Below are 24097 nucleotides of genomic sequence, written 5' to 3' on the forward strand. Positions count from 1 at the left end.
AATCATTTTAATGTTATGGTGTTGGAAGTGTGAAAAATTGCTCTCCGAAATGTTTAAGTGTGATTTTGCTGCCTGTCTCATACCGTACACTTATAACAAACGATATTCCTTTCTGTCTTGCAGGGAATAAATCGCAAAGGGAGGAGCTGGACTCCATTCTCTTTCTTTTTGAAGTAAGTTTTCCAAGGCATGGAAGTAGTTGTGGTTGTGGGGCGCAGCTGGACGGGGGTGCGGCCGTGGGGCGGTGGCGGCAGGGCGCAGCCTGGGCGCCGCGGCGGGAGCAGCCGGGCCGTGCCTCGCCTCGCTTGGCACTGCGGCAGCCGGCACAGGCGTGTTGTGCAGTGGGGCTCTTGGTTGAGGGAATATCCAGGCTTAAGGGATTTTATCAAAATTACTTTAAAATCAGATGGTAATACATGTGTCCGAAGGAACTGAGGACCAACTCTCTGAAAGCGTGCATTTTTTATAGGAGATTTGGGAGCGAGGGATCCATAGTTGCGCAGCCTCTGCTGGGTCTAGAGCTGCAAAATAGACACTCTTTCTTTTTTTTCTTTCTTTTTTAAATTCAATATGTTGTTGCTGTGTGTTTTCTGGAGCGCTAGTTCAGAACACCAGTACTTGTCCCTGCGCCCTGTCCGCATGCAGCTCAGCGTTCTGTCTATTTGGAAGGTGTCACGGCAGGAGTTTGGGGTCTGCTCCTTTCACCCGGAGGCGTCTGTTGTGCTTGCAGTCCTTGGTCTGGCAGCACAGGGCAAAGGAAAGGATAAGAGTTGTCAACTACCGCCTATCAGTTGGATCTGAGCGCGCGGAACGTTGATTTGTTTAATTTTGGCTTTAAACTCATCTGTTGCTTCCAGCAGCGCATCCTTCCCAGCACGGGCAGGCCGGGGGAAGCACTAGCTAGTTAAACCTTGCATAAACAGATAAGGGTGTCTTTAATTTAAAGAAGAGACTTTTTACTTGAGCATTGCATTAAAGAAATGTTACCTTTCTTTTAATAGTTTGGGTTGTTTTTTTGTAGGGGTGGTTGAGAAACCCCCAGGCTTCAATGGGACTCAAGAAGTTGAAGTTAAAATAAAGATTAAATGTTCTCAACTCTTATGACTCCCTCTAAAAGTGGAAAAACCCCACCCAACCTAAACCGAAGACCTCAGAAGCATATGGCTTCATATTTTTGTATTAATGTATAGTCTGTAGTTAGACTAATATTTATGCTGACAATAAGAATGATGCTGTTTAGGCTGACTTGCAAAATGGCCATGAAAGCGATGACGTGAAGCTCTGGATTTTGTGGTCTCCTGACTTGTATGAGGTCCCAAGTTCATCTCCTTTTTCCTCTTCTCCCTCCTTTGGCTCCTTCAGTGACAACACCGCATTTTCAGAGTGAAATGTGAAGATGGGGCTGTGTTTGCTGCTGCTGTCAGTAGCAGCTTCGGCTTCAGGGTCTTGCAGGAGGCAAAGAACGTGAGCTGGGAATCTGCTGGGACCGCGTTTGGGGCAGGAATTCTTGCTCCCGGTCCCTGGTGGCGAAGGTATCGCCACATGTACAGAGCACGGCTGTGCAATTTAATGAGAGCTTGTTAATGCTCCTACTCTGTGGCCCTGAATAAGTAATTAAATTTGTGGCCATGTCATTGAATGGAAAACAGCTAATGCTTACTCACCCGGTGGAAGCGAATAAATGTGCATTCCTGTGTCTCGAGAACGGGGCTGATAACTGCCTGGCTAATACTACTTAAAAACGGCGGGAGAACATGCTGTGTGAAGGAGAAAATAATATATACGAACAAAGTGCTGCTTTGAGTCCTGGTTGAGCAGAATTACGCTGTGGCCTGGCATCAGCAGCTTGGAGGGAGAAGAAGCTGTTTAAGATATTAGTGTGAAATTCGGGGCGATCTTCATGGCGCTTACCTCCTGCAAGTAAGTTTGCAACGCATTTCTAGCTCTGACACTTGGTAACTTGGAGGAAAGCAGCTTTTTAGAGGGGCTTGTCGTGCACAGGCCGAGGATGCATCAGTCTGAACGCGAGACGGGGGGGAGTGGAAATGCCAAGTAATTAAACATTCATATCGTAAGCCATAGGAAACAAAACTAATTGATTGTTAAGCTCGCCATATTTAATCTGACCTCAGCGTGAGCCAGAGTTTTCTTCTAATTAGTTAAATAGCTAATTATTTAGGATTAGCAAATCCTGAATGCAGGTGCTGAGGGTTAACAGTTTAAGAATCAATGACAATATTTCTGAAAGGAATTGCCTCCTGCCTTTCCTGGTTCAGCTGGGGTGTTCTGCTGCTGTTCTGGAGTGACACCTAGCGAGTGTACTGCATACACACAAGTGGCAAATGCCTTCTCCACAGATTTATTTAGTTGCAGTAGCTACTGGATTTAATTCAGCATTGTCGTCCTTAAAAGCACATCTGAACATGAACTCCAAATGGCCACGCACTCAGAAGATTAAGACGGGGTATAAATCCCCTGGAAGGTGATGGCGCTGCTATCACAGAGGCAGCTGTGCAGCTGGATTTATGGCTGCAGATGTGCACACGCTGCTTGTGCCGCAAGCTCTGGTGATAATCCAGGACAGGTTTATAACGGGCTCCGGTCTGTGCGGCCCTTTAGGAAGCAGATTGCAGCCGCGCGCGGTAAATCCGGCGTCTGCCAGCGGAGCAGCTGCCCAGCCGGCCCTTAGCGGCGCACGCCTCTGCTCAGCACTGCACATCAAGGTAGCTTCTAAAACGAGGAACTTCGCTTCATCCCGGATTAGGATCGCTGTGGAGATTTTAAGTATCAAATTCTTCCACCCCATTGTAGGCCTGCTTTGTGTAGGCTGCTGTGTGAATTAGCAATGCTGGTTAAGCAGCTTAAAGCAGATCCCAAAGCCAGCGGTGACTTTTAGCAGGTCATTTGCAATCTCATAAGAACCTGCATCTGGGAAATTTCAGCAGGTTTTGATTCACAAAAGACTTCGCTGCTGTTTCTTCATGAATGCAAGAGGATGTTCTTTTGAATTGGTGGCGTTTTCTTGCTTGTCTTAGGATGTTGCTCCTGATTACTTGTTACATCTGAGTAAAACTGAGGAAGATTAATGCTGCAGAAATAAATTGTGTCTTGAAACTGGCCAGTTTGAAAATTACTGGTGAAATTCTTTACAAGGAATAATCAAGTCAAGGTCTCGTTGAGTTCTTATTGCCACAGGTGCTGTGTTCTCATTTCTTGGGGTTGTACCCTTTATTTAACTGTGCCCCGTTGTTGAACGTTTTGTCACTGTTTGCGTTTCCCCCGTGTCTGTGCGGCTCAGTTTCCCACCTGCAGGTTCTCCTGCGCTTGCAGTCCAGTTGCCGTGGAGTCGGAGGTGTCAGTGCCGGCTGCGGGCTGGGTGCCGCTCGGAGCTGGTTCCCGTGCCCAATGTGGTGTCCACAGCTCAGCCCCAGGTCTCTCGCACACACTCGGCTGATTTTCCAGCTCAATAGAGTCAAAAGGGCTTATTTGCTTATAACAATAAAGTTGTTTATAGCCCTCCTTTCCTACACACGGAAAACTACTTTTGGAACCATCTACAGTTTGTTCTGCCGTAATTCTGATCGGTTCATCTGTTAGTGCTCTTGAAATAACACTGATGTTATTCTTCCAGCATTCTGTTGTAAATTCGAACTGTATGTTGCATACGTTCAACTTCAGAGATCTTGCTGTTTAATGTCCCGTGTAGGGCAAGAATAAATATGTTGGGTGCTTTGGGCAGACATTTTCCATCAACAAACAAGTGTAAATAATTTATTGATGCAATAAACGGAGTATCCCTTTATCCAGATGGAACTGCTGCAGGCACGCTGACCTCATCGTGCTCTTGGCTTCACCTGAGTTGGTGAATAATGGCTGGAAAGTGTTGAAATCAGTGCAGACTTCAGCAGCTGAACGCTCTGGAGCTCTGGCGGAGATCCCACTGGTGGGTACATGCACAGAGGCCGGAGAGCTGTCCGCGTGGGCTGGTGGAAGCTCCTCAGCGTGGTCAGCTCGCACCCAAAAAGCTGCTTTGTTTCCTCTGGAATGAAATTGGGAGCCCATCAGTGGGCACGGGGCTGGCGCGCCCGCTGTCCTTCCACAGGGCTGGCACACATAGAAGACTTCTTAAAAGAGCTTGCAGCATTGCTGAAGTCAGAGTGAATCTATTGAAATACAAACCTTGGCGTGTTTTGGTTTACTGTGGTAAAACAGAGAGATGTATGTTTCAAAAGGCGGCATCCTGTGTAAACTGAGATTGAAACTCAACATTATTCCTAGTCATGCAGGAAGTCCAGAGGAAAAAGAACTATGGATAATCAGTTAAAAGAACTGACAGATACCCTGATGTGTTGATCAGTAGTAATACCTAATTTCTATTTCAAGTGTGCTATAATGGATTACCATATAGATGCAGCAAAGCACTAAGCATTAAATAGATCTATGTGTTTTCTGAAAAAGCAATATTATTTCGCACTGTGGGGCTTCTTAAAATATTTCTTATTAGTGTGCTGTGAAACTGGAAAGCAGATGTCAATAGGCAGTTTGGATTCACAGCGGGATCGCTGGAAGTCTGGGCTGGAGTGGGGGAAACTATCATTTGTTTGATAGGAATAGCAATGTGTATTCTTAGAACACGGGGCTGGGGAGGGCGGGAGATGCCCCTGGGAACGCTGCGCTGGACGGACGGCTCGGGTTGCTCGGGACACCCGGCTCATCTCGGTCTGGGGTGCGATGGGCACGTGCAAACATCACCGGTTAAAAGGCGTTCTAGCCGTCACCGTGAATTAACTTGTTCACGAGTTGTTCTTTAATAGTGTAGACTTTTAACCATAACTTATTTTTGCATTGCAGGAGCAAATGTGGACTCTGAATTCATTTACATTCATTCTGATCCGCCGCAAAGCTGCCAGGTGTTCAGTAGGTAGCTGTGGTGCTAGCAATCCAGTTTGCCTTTTGAAAAATTACTTCTGTTTGATACTGCTATATAGGTGATGAATCACATCTTTCTGTTTTTCTAAAGAGCATCCATAAGTTGTTTATTGATTTTTCTTCTGCTTTTGAGATGCTGGAAAGGAGAATGGCATGAGAAGTGATTTAAATGTCTCAATTTTTTGCTATATGAAAAGGCTTTGGGGTATCAGTGAGGGTGGCAGAGCCTGGCCCAGGCTGCCCAGGGGGTTGTGGAGTCTCCTTCTGTGCAGACATTCCAACCCGCCTGGACACCTTCCTGTGTAACCTCATCTGGGTGTTCCTGCTCCATGGGGGGATTGCACTGGGTGAGCTTTCCAGGGCCCTTCCAGTCCCTAGCATTCTGTGATATGGGAGCTTTCCTCAGATAGGAGCTTCTGTCCTCTCATTATTTATTTCAGCCCCTGAACCGTCTTGACTGAGCACCCGAGGAGGTGTTTGAGGCTGTGTTTTCTGCAGGAACAGCCCTGTAAGCGCGTTCCTTTCCTCCCCTCCTTCCCCAGCGGATCGTCAGGTCGCTCCCACAGGCTCCGGTCACCGTGCAGGGCGGTGGGGAGCCTGCTGTTGAAGCACACCCCAGGCCGTCAGTGAAACACACGTCTTTCTAAATGCAGTTTTTGTTTCACAATAGAGAATGTTAGCGTGCCATTTGAAATATACTAAGCTGTGCCTTTTCACTAGTAACACTTCGAGACTTCGACAAATTTCTAGTAGAACATTCCGATACAGAAGCGGTGCTTGATTTTTTGGAAGCCTGATACAAATGATTCCCAAAAGTTAGTGTTTTTGAACAAATGAGAATTTTACAGCCAAAGACAAACCAAAGGTATCTTGTTAGTGTGGCCTGTAAAAGGAGATGGGTTTTGCTCTAACGATCTGCTGTACTTCATAACACTGGAAACAAAATACACGTGGTTTTGGCTGGTTTTCCATAACGAGGACGTGGGAAGGCTCCTCCGTGCAGTGTAGGCTGAAACGGGCGGCGTTTTGTGCTGCTGGTGCGCAAGGGTCGTGTCCTGCGGTGTGGGCTCGGTGCCGTGGTGCACGCCGAGCTCTGCATCTCTGTGGTTTAGGTTAGGAGCTCCTTTCTGCCTCGAGTTAGGTAAGGATTAACGCCAGAAGTAGTCCTGAAGCGGTGGGCTGCTAATATTTGAATATTTCCATCGATAATATTAATTCTTTGTCTGTGGGTCCCGCAATCTGATTGGCAGAAGCGTGGTCCGTAAGTACCAGGTAAAGCCCTGATGTGAGTCGTGGCCCCGTGTTCAGCCGGGCGGCCCCTCCATCCCCGCGCATCCTCCTGCCCGCCGACGGGGAGCCAGACCTCCGGCCGCCAGCCCCGGCTCCGCCTGAAGCAGAACCACGGGAACGTGGGAGGGAGGTGCCCAGGTCGTGTCTTAATTCGGGGTGAGCCTTTAGAAATGGCAAATGCTTCTAGGAAACGAAACACGCACATGCTGCGGTAAAGCTGCGAAGGGAGACCCGTCTGTGTGACCCGAGCTCTGGTTCCCCGTGTCCGTGAACTCATCGTGACTTCCATCCTCTGCCATGGAGAAAGGAATGTGCCATTTCAGCAAGACTCTATTTTGAGTGTTGTATCCAAGTTCTGAATCACTTTGTTGTCGAGAAAAAGTCGTACTCCATCTGTGCGGCACACCGTTTCCAGCAGCAGTAATGGTTGGTGTGCTGGCCGTCCGAAGGGTTGCCACGAACCCAATTCCTGCTTTCCTGGCTGTGACGCTTTGTTTCCTCGTGAGCTGCTGTGTGTGACGCCCCAACAAAGGGGTCACTGTTGCTGGCGTGACTTGCCGTTCATCCTGCATCCTGCATGGGGTGGTTCTGAAAACTTAACGGCACTTTGTTGTGCAGAACTTTGTTCTGGTGATCTTGTTTGATAATTACAAGGAGCTCTGACTTTGTCATTTATAACCTTCAATTTTATTTCCAGAAGTAGATGTTGAAAACTAGTTTCCCATATACATATATCTTCTTAATTTCTGATTTCAATGGCTGAAAAGTTGTAAGATCCAGACACGTTTTTCTGTGAAATCTGCATGAAACCATGCGTATCCTCTCACAGCAATAAGTTAGTTAGCAATAAGTCCTACTTGGCAAGCCCTACTCTATACTGCTAATAGTTTTTAAAAGAGGGAAAAAAATAAAAGGTGTCTTGGAGCCTGTGAAGTCCTATTAGAAGCTGTATTTACCCAGGTAAGACCCCCAAGTAGTTTTGTTTTATCCAGATATTTAATAGCATCACCATCCACTGAGCTGGCAAAGAACAACATTTGGTAGCCCCACCTGTTCTCTGAGACCAAGGTTTTCAGACTCCATTCCGGAAAATACTCGAGCATACGCTTAACTTGCTTTGCTTTGTCGGAGCCCTGTAGCGTAACAAAACTGAGGGGGAATGGGTTGGACCACAAGGTTTTTCCTTTGTTTGATCTGGCTCTGTTAGGCTCAGCCCAAGCCTCCAGAGGCAGAGCACTGTGCGCTGTTCTACGTAAGGGCTTTACTAACTGTGCGTGCGGTGAACTCAATTAGCGCAGCTTGGTGTAATCCGGCTGGGTTTCGCCCGCCCGCTGCAAACACGGGTAACCCGTGCCACAGTAAGAACAGCAGCTCTGCCCCGGGCTCCGCCGTAGCGGGGAGACCAGAGCCCGTTAGCGAGAGACGGAGCCACGGGAGCTCGGAATCTGGGCTGGATCCCTCCAGCACTCATTACCAGACACTTCAGAAAAGTGGAACCCAAAGGGAGCTGCTCAGAAATCCCCACCTTCGTCAGGGATCCGTTTGTGCGCTGGAATGCCAGGGTTTGCAATGCAGCAGGGCAGGGAGAGCACTTCATGAGTGTCGTGGTGTTTATTCAGGACCATTCCGAGTGTCTTTCTCCGTATGAGACTGAAGTGATGGCCAGGAGTCCTTACTATGATAGGTGTTTGCTTTCCCTTGTGTTCTGTATGTATATATCACCATCTCATTTGTGTCTTGTGTATCAGTTTCTCTGTATCTTCTGAATGAGCCAGTTTATTACAGAAAATCTGACTGTTTTGTTTCCCGCAGAAAATATTGCAGCTGCTACCCGAGAGGATTTTTTATCGATGGCATTTTCGCAGCATAGGTAAGAGAATGATTTTAAAACATTCTAGTACAAATAGAATCACTGCTTTCCGCAGTCCCTTCCCTGGTTCTGCCAGTGGTGTTAACCACAGAACCCCTCCGTGTTGCCCATGCACAAACATATGAGATGTGCAGCTGAAAATTCTCAAAGCACATGGAAAATCCTCTTGCCTGCTGTAAGAGCTCTGTGTGGTCCTTGCTCCCTGTGGTTTTGGTTACCTGCTTTGTTTTTCTTTTGCATGAATGCCCTTCACATGTTCATGTTCTTGGATTTACCCGGGTCCTCTCTGCTTTCTCCTCTTCCATGCACTAGCAGCCGTCAGGCTGGCATGGGTTATAAACCACGCACCCTTGGCTCTCCCTTTGCCTTCACAGACCGACAGCAAATAGTAAGATTGAGGAGGGCTGTGGCATCCATATGCGACTCTTGCAAATGTGCATTGTGATGGTCGTTTGCAAGCGATCAGATATGAGATGCCCGTACAAATTGGTATTGTTCTTGGCCTAACCATAGATACTCGTCCCTTCCCTCCTGGAAATTCACTCTCTAAAGCTTAGGCGGTGAAGAGGTGGTGGTTTGGCAGCCGTGCTGGACCAAATGCAGACCATGGGGCTGCTGCAGGGAACGGGAGCCTCAGTTCTCCCTGATACTCCTGGATTCTCTGTGCAGCTTCGTTCATTGCTATTTGTGAAACACTCGCCTGTCACACTGTTTGTGGGACTTGGATGAGGAATTCCTGCTTTAGAGACAGGGAAAGAAAGAGATCGAGGTCAAAACAACAAACTTTTAGCAGCTCCTTTTGATGCATTTTTCTTTTAACGAGCAGTCCACGATGTTACTGGAATTATGAGTACGCGGTATTTCTGCAGTTTGGCCCCAGTGTCTTTCCATGGTCGTTTGAGGTGGGTTTGCCAAGTGTCCTGTTGGAATGTGACACTGGGGACCCTTGCCGGGTCACCCCGGACACCGGCCGTTGTCTCCTGCGGAAATCACCGCGGTGTTCTGGAACGAGGAGCCGGCACAGGCAGATCTGGGGCTGGCAAAGCTCCGGCTTTGCCCTGGTGCCCTGCCCGCTCGCCTGCTGTGCGGGGCAGGCTCTGGAGAAGGGCTCGGTCGGCACGCAGTGGAGAGGCTGTTGCGACACGGGTAGGAGAAGGGCCGAAAGGAAGTTGCCAGCGTGGTTAAGGCACGTGGAGTGCTGGGCCCAGAGCGCTCCGTGGGCTTCCGCTCTGGCTGTTTTAACCATAAAGATAAAAGAGAGCGAACAGGCTTTGGAAATCTGAATTCAAAAAGCACAACAAAGCACGAAATAAAAAAGCACGAAACTCGAATGGGCTCAGAAATACTGAGAGGTGAAACATATTTATTTTGACACTTGAAACACCTCGAGATCCAGTGAAGTAACTTAACTTGGTAATTTCCTCTGGATTAAACATCTTTGATTGATCACTGCTTTGAGAATGTGGCTTCTGGATGCTACCAAAGTGGTCACAATGTTTTGCTCCGCTATTTGTTGAAGTAATTTTATGCTGCTTTGGGGGGTTGTATTTCTTCTCAGTGGTACTTTTCTGTTGTTTGGCTTGGTTTCCAGCGCTATTTCATCAGCTGCCGCATTTTTCATCAGGAAATGAATTTGCTGTTGCAGAAGAAATAATGAGTGGAAGTTAAAGGTCAAGGAAAGGGCTGTTGTCGCATTCCAGTTAGCACTGACAAAAATCAAAATACAAAATACACATCTGCTTGGCCGCGTTGCCACCTGAATTGGTCCAGAACAAATTGGTTTTAGTCAGTTGTTTTATACCCAATATATTCTCTATATTTGTGCTTCTCTTCAGTAGTCATCTTTGGATGATTTCTGAGCCGTGTCCAAGGCATGAGCTACAAGACCTGGTGGTGCTGTTAGTTACAGCTGTGCCCTGTGGTTTGCTTTTTGCTTCATGTTCCCATGCATTAATCCTGTGAATGATCACATTGAAGGGATGCACGTAATTCCCAAATCCAGGAGAAATAACAGCCCGGTGCCACACAAGGTTGTTTTTCTCAGAGTTGGATGAAACGCATTTTTTCCCTGAAGCATTTGCTGTTCAGTCTCACTGGGAGTTTTCAGCCAGGCATGTGAAGTTCAGGGCAGTTACCCTGGTGTTCCTCAACAAGAACTGAAATCTTTTGCGATTTTAATAGCTGTGTTTTATAGACATGAATGTAGTATAGGATGCTAGTGTATCTTTCTTGTAATTATTGTCAATATTAGTGTTCTTGAATGTATTAATCCTACATGTTGGACTTGCTGATTTCTCCAAATCTAGGAAGTCCGAATTTCCTTAGATATCTCACTGTTAATGAGCATATTTTCATATACTGTCATCTGACTAAAACCACAGTACCTCCCTGTAAAGATACGTGATATTTAATCTTACAGCACTGATGGTAACTAGATTCACTTTGGGTTTTTCCACCCCATAGTTTGATTTTTCTTAAAATCCAGCACAGTAGCCACATAGTAAATGCCACTAAAATAGCCTTTTCTGTAACATTTTTAAAAGAAATCATTCTCGTGGAAAGAAACCATCTTAGTATCTGACATGTGCCCATTTAATTTTTCTAATCCAGGGTCGATCCTGAAGAAGCTTTTGCACACTGGAAATTGTCTCAAGGTATTTCTCTGTGATGTGTTCGTATTTCTTTTCACTTTAATTGTTCTGAAGCATATTACTTTACAATTTTGCGATATCGGTGTTTTTGAGATTGTCAGGCTTTGTGATTTTATTTATTCATCTTTTAATCATAGATATTGTAGTCCTGGATTTTTTAATATTTGTCTTCTTCAGTCATTTTGCTGTTCTAATGTAAAGTTACCTTTATCTATATATGTTTTGCTTAATACTTTATTTTTTTCAGATCTCTCTAATGTTAAGTATACTATATTGAACATGTTTGTTTCTTTTTTGCCCGAGAGTTATAAATGCGTTATGGACAGGCTCCCTAGCACAGAGCTGGGACGCGATGCTCGTCCTGCGTTTCCTCAGCCATTTGCCTGCGTCCAGCACTTACTCACTAGTTTGGCTCTCTGGTTTTGCGCCCGCAGATCAGGTGTGAGGGGATGCGGCTGTTCCTGCTGTGGCTGCAGGCGCTGCAGACCCACTGCGGGGAGGAGCAGCTGCAGCTGTTCGCCAGCCTGGTGCCCGGCTTCCCGCCCGCCACGGCCGCCCCGGGGCCCTGCGCGCTCGACAGCCTCCTCAGCCCGCCCGCCGCGCCCGACGGTGAGCCCGCACCGCCTCCCGCGCTGCCTGCTGCCTGTGTCCCGTGGCGGGTGCTGTTTGTGTGCCCGGTGCCCGGCTTCCCGCCCGCCATGCCCGGGCCCTGCGTGCTTCACAGCCCCCTCAGCCCACCCGGTGAGGGGACAGCGCTGCCTGCCCCCCGGCGCCTGGGGAGCCGCTCCTGGGGACGTGTCACACAATCACACAGGATCCCAGCATGTCAGGGGCTGGAGGGCCCTGGAAAGCTCATCCAGTGCAATCCCCCCATGGAGCAGGAACACCCAGATGAGGTTACACAGGAAGGTGTCCAGGCGGGTTGGAATGTCTGCACAGAAGGAGACTCCACAACCCCCTGGGCAGCCTGGGCCAGGCTCTGGCACCCTCACCCCCAACAAGTTGCTTCTCAAATTTAAGTAGAACCTTTTGTGTCCCAGTTTGCACCCATTGCCCCTTGTCCTGTCCCTGGTTGTCACCCAGAAGAGCCTGGCTCCATCCTCCTGACACTCCCCCTTTCCATATTGATCCCCATGAATGAGTCACCCCTTGGTCTCCTCTCCAAGCTCCAGAGCCCCAGCTCCTCAGCCGATGCTGTTTGCGTGCCTGCTGGATTTGCCTGCTGCATTTGTTAACCTGTTTTATTGGTTGCAGCCGCGTGGTTTTCTGGCCTCGTCATTCTGAGTGCAGAATGGTTGGGGGTTGTTGTGTGTTTGTTGGGTTTTTTAATTGAGATGCAGATGTACAGGCATTCCCGCCGAACAGGCAGGTGTGTAGGTTTACAGTGCATGGGTTAACGTGGGTGATAACCCGTGTTAACCCTTCCAAACCGCTGCCCATCGCGGGCTGTGCCATCGATTGCACGTGGTACGACATGGAGTACAGGAGCCCAGCCGCTTACTGGGCTTCCACTTATGCCTTACAGGCGCATTAATGATAATGTTTAAATTAACCTTTTTATAGAAAACGTCTTTAACTAATTTCAGGTTTGCTATGTTTAAAACGTTTTCTTTTTATCTTAGCTAAGATTTTTCCAGAAGAAATAACCCCACTTTTGCCAGCTGTCTCTGGAGAGAAAATTGCTGAAGACCAGACCTGCTACTTCCTTCAGCTACTGTTAAAATACATGGTAATTCAGGTGCGGAGCCTTTCTGTTCTTAACTATCCATGTTTGGAGGAATGTACTTGTGGTAGAAAATGAGGTCTACGCTGTATCTGTACAGGGCTGGTTTTGCCCCTCCGCGGAAACAAGCTTTCTTCTGCGCTTCTTATCCTTGTTTTTAGAAGGAAAATCATCCCCAAAGTGTTTCCTTGTGCCATTTCTGGTGAAAATAAGTTTTTCACACTTGCGATGGGAATTACGAACGTTATCCAAACTCGCAGGATAACTGCCTATTTTAGGTGCTTGTGGTTGCATTTAGAAATTTGTTATGGGGTAAAGATGCAGTTTGTTTTCTTTGGACACATCCGAAGCTGAGGAGACATCTCTCTCTCGTATGACTGATGTCAACAAGCCAGTTTTTCCTTTAGCTGAATAAATTGTCTGCTTGGATATACATTCAATGAACTTGTTATCTGCATTTCCAAGAGCTTTTGCTGGAAAAAAAAAAACATAAGAGTCTTAATAGACGTTGCAACAGTATTAAAATTAGGCATGGAGTACACTGCACTTCATACCGTTTTTTGGGAGAGTGCTAATTTTTTATGTCTCTCGTTATAATGTAATTGTTTATCCTTTTATTCAATGTGCAATGATTGTCAGCATTGCACGTTGACTTTTTGTTTGTTTCTCTTTAATTCCACGACAAAGGCCGCAAGCTTAGAGTGGAAGAACAAGGAGAATCAAGACACTGGGTTTAAGTTTCTCTTTGCCTTGTTTAGAAAGTACTATCTTCCTCACCTGTTCCCATCTTTCACAAAGCTAACCAACCTCTACAAGCCTGTTCTTGGTAAGTGGTGCGTTTTATCTTTTCGGTAGAAAAAGAACTACCAGAGGCTGTTCTCAGCAGTGTCTCGGGTACCTGCTGGCATGTCGAATGAGCGTTTTTTCTTCCCTTGTCTCACGTTTTATTTTTTCTAGCACAAGTTCTGTTTCTGTGAGGAAGCCGCAGCTGCTCTCCTCTCCGAAGGACATTGCCACTGGCACAGCATCATATCGATAGGTGTATTTACAGCCCTCCGTCCCTGTGCTGCAGAGCGCGGATGGAACGTGCTCTCTGAGGGCCCTTTGCAGTTTAACCCCAGTGTCTGAATGGCTCAGCGCCGCTCCAGCTGTGCTTTCACAGCCAGAGCCCAGCCCTTCCGTGGTTTTCAGCTGCGTGCAAGTGATTGTTCCCTAAATCTGAGCGTGTGAATGAATCAGGAGCCTGCCTGTCTCCCTTCAGCGATCTTCCTCTTCTGCCCGTGTGCTTGCTTTCTTGTATTTCAGCTTGTGCAGTGCTCTTTGCACCCGAGTTAGCTTCTCTTTCCAGTGTGCTAAGTATCCTTTTGCTTTTTGATCTTTGCGCTGTTGGCTGTTGCAGAGCTGCCATCTCCTTCTCACTGAACTTCAGCAATAAAACTCTGTGAAACTTGCAAAATTCACGTCCCCTGTAGTAGGGGTAGTGCTTGGTTTCACATTTTGCCCTTCTCTTTGCAGCCCGTCTCTATTGCTTTGCGTAGTTTTGTGTGGTAAGCAGTATAACCTTCAGGAAAGATCTGTCCTCTTATGTTCTTGCTTTTCTTTAGGAGAAATAAAATTGTGATGGAATATAAGCATTACTGTGATACAGACAGTCACTGCATCTGTTATTTCACATGGAGAAAATGTTGGTGACGTGTTCAGTACATTTAACCAGAATCTGGAAGCAATTATGTTTTTTTTAATATTAGATTTTGTTTATATCTTCTCTTTTTTTCTCACCAGATATTCCCGATGTAAGACCAAGACCAGTATACGTTACTGCAACGCGAAACAACGAAAATGTCTATAGCACAAAAATCCCATTCATGGCAGCTCGAGTTGTTTTTATTAAGTGGCTTGTTACCTTCTTTCTTGAAAAGAAATATTTAACTGCTGTTCAGAATACAAAAAATGGAGGAGAAATGCTCCCTAAAATTATTCAGGTGTGCTATAAAGTTTACCTCCCTTTTCTTATACATGTTTTACCCTTGCAAGTGAACACGGTGAACTGACCTGTGTCTTGGCTGGTCATTTGAGCCAGAAGTGGCTCAAGACATTGCGAAACACATGCAATACCAGGGCAAAACCTGACAAAGAGTTGTCAGGAATAATAGCATACAAGGGTCTGAGCCCTGCATAGGGGTATGATCCATCCTTTCCCTGAATCAGAGGGATGTGGGGATTCCTGCCCACGGGGTCTGTGCCTTCCTCCCCCCCGCACTGCTCCTTCCCTCTGTTGTCTGAGCGGACTGTTGGGGGCCGGGGGGCCACGTGAGCTGCACCTTATGCAAAGTGCCAGACCAGACTTCTTCTTGGGTCGGGTGGCAGACTGACGGTCGCGCTGCTGGGGTCCCGGTGGGCCGTGTGGAAAAGAGCGCTGGCATCTCATTCTGTGTGACTATCCCAGATCTGTGGTGTGCGCTGTTTCAGTTATGTAATTGGGCGTGTTTCCTCGTGTGTAGACTGTTGGTGGTGTGAACCAAGACAGAGGCGCGGAGCTGGAGCCCGGCGTGCCCCCGGGCGGCGAGCCGGACAGGAGCCATTCCAACTGCAGCACCTTGTCCGACAGGAGGCTCAGCAGCTCCAGCCTGTGCAGCATCGAGGAGCAGCACCGCGGCGTCTACGACATGGTGCAGAGGATCCTCCTGTCCACGCGAGGATACGTTAACTTCGTTAACGAGGTCTTTCGACAAGTGAGTCTCTATGTTTACTTGCTATTGTATTTTTTTTTAGAGGCAATGTCATAGTTATGAGAATCAGCAGCACAAAAGCTGTTGCTCAGGTAAGTGGCCAAACTCGATGCAGATCACAGCAGTGCCCTTGTAGTTCGGAGTCCTTCCTAGCTCTGGTTTTAACGATAAAATTATGAAATCTTTCTAGGAAACGAAGCTTGTTGCTGATGCCAGACAGCAATGTGTCTTATTTGAATGGCCCGCTTTATTTGTTCTAGGTGTTGTGATGTAATTTAAAGGCGTTTAAAGAGCTGTTAGCTTGCAAATTTATTATTTGAATTAGCGAGGTTCTTGTTGCTGTGATCAACATAGGTATTTAATGTCTATTTGAACACTGATTGCTTTTCATTAATTAGGCATCTTTTGTTTGGGATAAAACTATGGACAGGACATAAATGTGCATGCATAAGCACACCCACGTACCATCACCCATAAACAATACAGCTCAAAAAAAAGATGCTATGTGATTTTTACTTTTATGTATGTACTAGGAGTTAGGATTAGTTAACAACCTATGCATATACCTACATCCCTCACAGTTAACTTAGTTAATGTTTCCATTTAGGCTTTTTTATTGCCGCCTTCTGATATCTCTGCAACACGCAAAGTGGTGAAGGTGTATCGGAAGTGGATCTTGCAAGAGAAGCCCGTGTTCATGGAGGAGCCCGACAAAAAGGAGGACGCGCAGGATGCTGCTGGCAACGTCGAGGATTCCTCAGTGCAAACGGATGGTAAACATGTATGGTATCAGGGCTGCTCACTTCATGCTGTTCGCCTGCAATATGTGGTTGAGGTTTTAAGCTTTCTTTGTAAACGGCTAACAAGTTAAAAAGTGCCTGGAGAATCAAGGTTAAAAAATACTTTTGTTTAAAGTCCAGAAATGTACATAAATATTGAGTGTTCAGTAGTGCTTAGTGCAGGGAAAGATTGCAGCTACTTTTAAAAATGTGATTTGTTGAGTGTTCCCTGCCTACACAGATATGACCGCAAGAACTTACGGGTAGAAACAGTAATGCATCCTGCAGGGTTAAATGTACACTGTCTGTTGGCCTAGGGCTTATAGGGTTATTTCTTTTGGTGGTAGTTACTTAAGAATTTGCAAATATCTACTAATTTGAATATACTGGGTGAAATATTTGGATTCAGACACCTTAATCTAGGAAGTTAATGTGTAGATACAAGTTCTGTGCATGATCTTTTTAGTATTCTGTACTGAACCATCAGTAAAAATTGACTTGCCACTATTGACACTGTGAAACTATTTAGAGGCAAGTTTTGTTGCACTGAGAGGTTCATACTGTAAAAACATAGTGAGAATTAGGAGGTTTTGACTGGTTATTTTTGTAGGAGGTTTATAGTTTTGCCAGAGGTACATTCAAACGTTACTGCCATCGGTGACTGCAGTATGTGGAATAAAACATTGTAAATAGTCTAGCTCTGTTCAGAGACCAATAGACGTGAATTCCGTGCTGAAACGAAGGTAGGGCATGACAGTTTCCCCTTTTTTTTTGCTTTTGCCGTTTTAAATGATTCTGGATGAGTACGACGCACTGCTTTGCGCCTCGTCGCTGACTGCAGCGTGTTTTCCAGCTCTCCTCCGACGGCTGCGGCCACAAGCGCTCGTCCAGCTGGGGCAGGACGTACTCCTTCACCAGCGCCGTCAGCCGGGGGTGCGTGGTGGAAGACGAGGACAGGAACGTCAAAGCTGGTGCTCAGGCTGCGCTGCAGGTGTGCTGGACGGAAAGGGCACAAGGCACCCATGTCATCACGTACCTTACCCTACAGTTTATAATATAGGCTCTGAGATAAGGAAAACAGCCAGCAGCAGTTGATGATTTTTGAGATATGATTAAAACTTCATTTATAACTTTTCAAAAATTAACATTAAACCATGTGACCGTGTTTTGGAGCCAGATATCTGTTTGAAGACAGGTTCATTTTTTATTCCTGTTGTGGGTACTAGGCATTAATTAGAACTGTGCATTTGCTTTTATCGAACCTCATTAATTGGAAACATCGGTGGTTGCTCAGGCATCCAGTGCCAGCAGAGGAGTAGCTGGAGGAATGACCGGTGCTCTTGCCTGACCGAACAGAAGAGACACCCACGAGCCCCGCGCTGTGCAGCGCACGGCTGTGCTGGCTCTGTACTGCCGCCCGACTTGTTCCACAAATGGTGCAGAAAAGTAGTTACATGTAAAACATGAAGGGTGCTCTCAGGAAAGCGAAAGGTCCGACTGGAGGAGGACAGGTGTTTTATTGTAAGCTTTGGCTTTTTATTCCTGACGCTATGTAAACTGACGGCAGGCGTCTGTCTCGCAGGTGTTCTTGACAAACTCTGCCAATGTTTTCCTCTTGGAGCCGTGTGTCGAAGTGCCGGTGCTTCTGAAGGAGCAGGTTGATGCTTGCAAAGCCGTTCTGAGTATCTTTAGGCGCATGATAATGGAGCTATCCATGGATAAGAAGACATGGTAAGCTTAATATCTCCTGCGTCACTTAAGAGCAAATGATGAACATTTAAACTTTATGGGGTATTACTGGGTACGGAGAGGCCCGGCTGTGCCGGGGCAGGCGGGGCTGTGTCAGTCGCACTGGCTCTGGGCCGGGCCGGGAGGCTGCAGGTTCTGCTGTGTCTGCATCATGACATTACTTAACTTCAGGGTTCTGGCTGCTATTCTACGCTTGACTTCACCTTCTCAACAGTTATTTCTTACGGTCCACAGCCAACTGATGTTATTTTGCAAATGATCTGTGAAGTCTGAAGTGTGATTGCATTGTCAATAAGTAAGGCTTACAGGAGAATTAAGGGGGTGTATATATTTTGGTACGTGAAAATTAACAAGTACAATTAAGATGACCTGTGACAGAGTACAACTTTGTTTTGGAACCAGGGAACAGATGTTGCAGATCCTCCTCAGAATCACAGAAGCTGTGATGCAGAAGCCGAAAGAAAACCAGATGAAGGATACGTTTGCGCAAAGCCTGTCGGGATTGCTTTTCCGAGTGAGTGTGGGGGGGTTTGCTGGTTGCTTGGGTTTTTATGTTGGTTTTTCATGGTGATTACCCATAGTTTTAGTTAAATGCTATTGCGCAGTACTACAAAACCTACTTGTAAATCATGAGAAAATTCTCTTTTGCAGTAATACGGGTACTAGTTTTGTAAACTGTTCCTAACGGAGGGAGAGGGATGGGCTAGGTGTGGCGTTCGGGACAGGCGGGCGCAGGGCCCGTTTGCGGGATGTCCTCCCCTGTCACGAGCTCCCTCGCTGCTGCTCTCGCAGACGCTCATCGTGGCCTGGATCCGAGCGAACCTGAGCGTGTACATCTCCCGGGAGCTGTGGGACCAGCTGCTCGGCGTCCTGTCCGCCCTCACGGGCTGGGAGGAGCTCATCACCGAGTGGGCCAACATCATGGACTCGCTGACAGCCGTGCTGGCCAGGACCGTCTACGGGCTGGACATGACCAGCCTGCCCTTGGACAAGCTCAGCGAGCAAAAGGAGAAAAAGCAGAGAGGGAAAGGTTGGTCTCGACGCTTTTGGAGTCAAACTAGTTAAATATTTAAGTTTAAACTTAAAAATTGATTTACTTTAATCTAACGTGAAGTACTACTTAATCTAGTGTAAGAACCTGTTTAATCAAATGCAGAGCGCTTTGGATTTATGTGTTCTCATCCTCCGTCGTGGGAGGAAAGGCAATTGGGGTTGAGAAGGTCGCTGTTCAGCAGCTTTTCCTACGTGCTCAAAATCTGGCCGTTCTGTGTGGCACAGGCTAATTTGGTTTCCTGTGCTGTAGTCTGGCATAGTCATCAATGTAGAAACTCTTTCCCATGTATTTTTATTAATTAATTACGGTATTTTAGCTACATATATGTGCCACCTGGCAATTGATGCACATAGTTGGAGTGGTGATTGTTTCTTGATAATAGTAACAATTCATCTATTTTGTTTGAAAGATTAACATTCTTCATGTCTAGTACCATTTGTACTTTAAGAAAAACACAATCCAAAGCATGCAATGCTAGAGAGTTTTGTTCCCTTCCTCTCCGAGGTGGCGTTTTAGAGCCTCAGAAGACGGCCGTAGTGGGAAGATCTTTTTCGTTAAGCTGGAAAAGCCACCCCGAAGTTGTGGAGCCGATGAGGTTCAGAAGCGCTACCACCTCCGGAGCCCCCGGAGTTGAGAAGGCCAGAAATATCGTTCGTCAGAGAGCTACAGGTTAGACCGGATCTGAGCGCGGGTCTGGCGGAGCGGGGCACTCGGGCTTTGGCCTCATTTTAGCAGGAAAGCCCGCGGCAGCTGCATCCTTAGATGGATTTTTGAGGAGTGCTCTGTGCGCTTCTTAGGGGAGAATGGGTTGTTTTCAGCAGGGGTGGGAGAACGGGGGAGGCAGCGGGGCTGGGGGAGCGTTGCTGGTAGAGGGGAATCCGGATAAGTTTTTCATTCTTTGTTTCGGAGCTGTATGAACTGCTGCAGGAACTCCAATGAACAGATACAGGGTAGGTCGAATTAGCCCAGGGCAGGAAGCCTGCACTGGCAAAACGGAATATTCCAGCCTGTGGAACTGCTGCGATTGAGGAGTCACTGATTATTGCACTTTCAGGGGGTGAGGTGCAGTTGCACATTGTCAGCATACAGCTTGTAGAAGATACTTCAGGGATTAATGTTGTAAATCTATTTTTTTCCCAAAGCTTTGTGTTTTGTTGTATCATGACATTCAAAACCCCCAATGTTTCAGGTTTTTTTCTGACGTAATTATTGCTTTATTTTTTCTGGAAGCTAAGCGAAGCCAGTCTATCAGCAACTGTGTCCATCTCTGTGAGGCTTTGCCAGCCACTAAAAGTGTCCCTCTCCTGCTTCACACTGTGAGCTCTCTCTTACCTGGTATCTCTTACACCTCTTGCTCTCACAGACTCTCAGGTACTGTACCTTGAACTCATCTTTGGTGTCAGTGTGCTCTAGATTTTTGAACTGCTCTGTCTGCTCGTTCCTGTCCAGTTGATATTACCTTTTACCACCTAGGCTGCTCATACATCTCTCTCTAAACTTTAGTTTTTCTAAGGATGTTTTATAAAACTTAAATTATAAAAGCTTACGTTATAAAAACTGAAGTTACAACTTGTGTGTCTAGGAGCTGCATTGCAGCTTTGTAACTTGGGTGTTTAAAGTACTTGAAGGGGTCACTTTTTCATATAGCTTTCTATGGCAAGGAGTTCGCATGTGTATGAAACAGAGATGCCAACATTTTGTGATTTATTCAATCGGCAGAAGTTGAAGAGTCTCAGCAGCTGGAAAATTCAGTGGGGCCGGAAGCTGCAGGGCTGTTTGCAGAGCAGGAGCAGCAGCTGACGCGGAGCAGCAGCGCTTCAGACCTTACAGACCAGTTTCCCTCTGACTTTTTCCAAGGTAACCTGGCCGAGCTGTAGCGGGACTGCACGGCTGCAGGGACCCGCGGGCAGTGTGCGCCTTGGTTTCCAGCTCATCTCATTTTCCCAGTAAATATATTGCTGGTATCTTGTTGAAAGAAGTGTTTTTAAGATATTGCAGACCACAGATGCAGGGCGGGACCTTTTATAAAGCAGGTGGTTAAAAATGAAACCTCTGTGTGTGTTTCGTGTGTAACTCTCAAACCTTTTATCTGGCTTGCATTTAAATTTTGTGTATAAAAGCTAACAGTTCTGTTCCTGTTTGGCAGTATGTTATGCTTACAAAGGGTTTTTCAAAAACTGGTGTATTCCATTTTAATGTTGTATTACTTAGCCATAAATAGAAGAAGCATGCGTGTAAACATAACTGTAATTTTTATAAGATTTGCTACGTACTTTTGTCTCACAAATGTCTGTATTTCTTGTTTGTTTTCTAAAATGTCCAGGTAAAAAGTCTGGGAGTTCTCATAATTTAACTTCTTCAGACTGCAAGTCAGTTCAGGAAAATAAGGGATGTACGAAGAAGGAACATGAAGCTGAGCAAGTAAGGCAAAAAAGAAAGTGATTCTTGATAGACTCTCGCAGTGTTCTGTTTCTAATCAGGTGCCTTTACGTATTTAGAAACTCTAGCAACTCAAAGTGGAAAACAATTCACCCCATTTCTAGTGTGGCCTCTGGAACTGAGCTGTGGCCGCTCATCGTGCTCCTTGCTCTGATCCTTCTGTGGCGTCCAGTCTTGTTGGTTGCTTACGCAGTTTTATGTAATATCAACAAGCAGTTCATAACTTTTAAAATATAAATAATTCATGGGGATTATGGAGCTGTAGTACATTGGAATAAATGTTTGATGGTTTGACGTGCTGGGGAAAATGCCCCAGCTCTGTGTTGCAAATGTTTGTATAAGCTAACATGAGGACAGGCAAGCTTAATAAATCTTTCATGCCACCTTTGAATAAACGGTAGAAATAATAAATGAGGCTGCTTGTCTTTGTGGCAGCGGGGAGGAGCTGAGGCTGAATCTCCTCTCTGCACCCCGGCTCTCCCGTAGGCCTGGACTAAGTCCATTAACCTTGGCTCTGGAAGGGAGAGCCCAGACGTGCTCTGCCCAGCGCTCTCGGCGATTGCTTCGGGAGTAACGACGGGTCTCCGGAAGGGAGGAAGGCCTGCTCCACTTTGCCGAGAGAAGGCTCTCTAATTGAGGCAATTAAAAATTAACCTGGCTCCCCATGCTATTTTAGCAGCATGTGTTATAAAATATTGACAAGGCCACGCCGCCAGGCTGCCGGTATCGCGCCTTTACCCTTTGGCAATGAAAGCCGGGCTTTGGCCATCGGTTTGCCGGTGTGCCGCAGGAACCCGTCTGGCGCCGTGTCACAGCCCGCTGGAGTATTGTCATTGCTAGAGCCAGGTTTGCCAGGGAAGAGCCAGCTCTCCGCGCTCCATCAGCCAGCGCAGGCAAACGCCTGTTCCTTGGGAATGCGTGTTAATTTTCTCCAGTTAAATTAAAAAAGAAGGTGTTACAATGTTAAATAATATAATTCCTATAAGCCACTTGCCCCTCTGGCAATTATTTGCTTTCTCAGATATGTGCAGAAAGAACAAACAGGTGAATGTCTGGCCACTGGATCAGAAATCGGTTCAAGAAATTGATTTTAAAATAGTCATAGCAACAATTGCAAATATCAAAGTGGAATTTTGTTAACTGGATTGAGGAATTTTAGCGCAGTTAGATCTGGGGAGCTCCTGGGGCAAGGCAGCAGGGCATTTTGTTGTATATTTGCGGTGGAAAGCATCATACTCTCTTTTTCTGGCAAAAATTAAGTTGTGCTATTATAGATGACACGGAGTTGCAAGCAACGTGAATTTGAAGGTGCTCTGCCAGCTACAAAGCAGAACAGTTACGCTCAGGGCCAGAGCGGTATTGTCTAGGAGCAGAAGATCCTCCGGGGGCTTTCTGGCCAACAGGCTGTAAATCCATTTGGTGAGAAGGTGGTAAACCAAGAGCAGGACTCTGCAGCGGTTGTTCTGCCGCCTAAGGGATGAGGATTAACTCCTCCTCAGAGATTTCTGATCCTTTAAAGTGTTGAGTGATTTCAGATTTGTAGAAAAACCTCAGTGGAAAGTCCTGCTTGTCGATATGAAAAGGGAGTTTAAGAAGGGGAGGATAAAGGCTGAAATTGAAAGCATGATGCTTTCCTTAAGACATTTAAAGATATTTGGGTTGTCTAAATATTCATGAAAATATCTGGGCTGAGTTGTCATTAATTTCTGTTATCTGTGTATGTCTCAAATTTGCTCAAATAGGACCTCAAAACTGTAATAAGCTGAGTTATTGTGTTTCTCTGAAGGTGCCAGTGCGCAGAAGCAGTAGCACAGCTGACCTGGATTTGAAAGCAGCCTTGCAGCAATCACATGGCGATTACAGAGAGAGAGAAAAAAGTGAGTCTTTTTCTGAAGTGTCGCAATTGAAGTAAGCGTCATAACTTTGTCTTGTTACAGACACATTAGGCGCTTTTCTCATAGTTTGCGTGAATCGTTGTTGCCGCAGGCGCGAGCGTGAGCAGCGACACGTCCATCGGGGACAGCGCCGAGGTGGAGATGGCGCTGCTGCCCTGGCCGGCCGCGCAGGACGAGCAGGACGGGCGCACGGCAGCGTGTGCGGATCCCGACACGCCGCGCTGGCTGCAGCTCAGCCCCTCCGACACCGCCAACCTCACAGGTGCTGCCGCCCACCTCCTGGAGCCACCGTTTTACATGTCTCTCAAAATAAGGGTTTACATGGTTCAATTTGCTTATACAAGGTGCATTTCGTTTGACGTAAATCACCACATTTAGTTCATAATATTCATTCAAAAATGACTTTTGAATGCCCAGAGTTTAAGGCATTTGGGTAATCAGATTGAAGGTGACATAGGTGCTGAGAAATTGTGATGCAGAAAATGATCATGCAGTTGAAAATAACTGGCTTGCTTACTGTGTCAGATCACTGCTAACCAGCTGAGAGTGACAGCTGATCACTCGTAGCCTAGTAATTTATATTTTAAGGTAATAGGTTTTATTACATAGTGGAACGGTCTAAAGAAATACCTTACTATATATTTTGACTGGTAGTGAATAAATAGTTAATTGTCATTCAGATTTGCCCTTTGGTATGGAATCTTTCATTTTCCGTGACCCTGACAGTGTTCCAGCCCCTGCTTTCCTTTCCCTCTGGGCTTGCCCCTGCTGTCTCAGGAACTGCTTCTGTGCAACACGGTAACTCCTGAGCGTGTTGGTCAGCACTAGCAGCGCACTCTTCTTGGTGCCTTCGTTCGGTCCCATTTCCAGGTCATTTTATACTGTGTGATCTTAAAAAAGAGAGGAAAAGCCAGTTATTGATTGACTAAATCTCTCAGGGTACATGAAAGTTCTATTCAACTGCGTTTGCCTCTGTGCTGAAAGCCCCA

At 46.4% G+C, this 24097-nt stretch overlaps 1 protein-coding gene across 8 annotated transcripts in view; it reads left to right on the plus strand.

The window, feature by feature from the left end:
* The window catches only part of RALGAPA2 (Ral GTPase activating protein catalytic subunit alpha 2), a 90088-nt gene that overhangs the window by 6494 nt on the left and 59497 nt on the right, over positions 1-24097 (plus strand). For 3 of the 8 annotated variants that reach the window (XR_010471823.1, XM_065059449.1, XM_065059445.1), the window contains exons 3-21: positions 124-173; positions 8032-8089; positions 10700-10743; positions 11175-11349; positions 12363-12478; positions 13151-13289; positions 14246-14445; positions 14965-15195; positions 15800-15973; positions 16825-16962; positions 17554-17702; positions 18123-18234; positions 18513-18750; positions 19279-19443; positions 20005-20145; positions 20494-20631; positions 21098-21195; positions 23000-23090; positions 23200-23370. Coding sequence is in view for 7 of the 8 variants with exons in the window: in XM_065059449.1 (XP_064915521.1) it covers positions 124-173; positions 8032-8089; positions 10700-10743; positions 11175-11349; positions 12363-12478; positions 13151-13289; positions 14246-14445; positions 14965-15195; positions 15800-15973; positions 16825-16962; positions 17554-17702; positions 18123-18234; positions 18513-18750; positions 19279-19443; positions 20005-20145; positions 20494-20631; positions 21098-21195; positions 23000-23090; positions 23200-23370 (2628 nt within the window). In the remaining variant the exon portion in view is untranslated. Of the gene's footprint in view, positions 1-123; positions 174-5003; positions 6202-8031; positions 8090-10699; positions 10744-11174; positions 11350-12362; positions 12479-13150; positions 13290-14245; positions 14446-14964; positions 15196-15799; positions 15974-16824; positions 16963-17553; positions 17703-18122; positions 18235-18512; positions 18751-19278; positions 19444-20004; positions 20146-20493; positions 20632-21097; positions 21196-22999; positions 23091-23199; positions 23371-24097 lie in introns of those variants that run through there. The other 5 variants (XM_065059451.1, XM_065059452.1, XM_065059448.1 and 2 more) reach the window with 5 other exon arrangements.

Source organism: Columba livia, chromosome 3 (genome assembly GCF_036013475.1).
Source record: "Columba livia isolate bColLiv1 breed racing homer chromosome 3, bColLiv1.pat.W.v2, whole genome shotgun sequence".
Taxonomy (NCBI): domain Eukaryota; kingdom Metazoa; phylum Chordata; class Aves; order Columbiformes; family Columbidae; genus Columba; species Columba livia.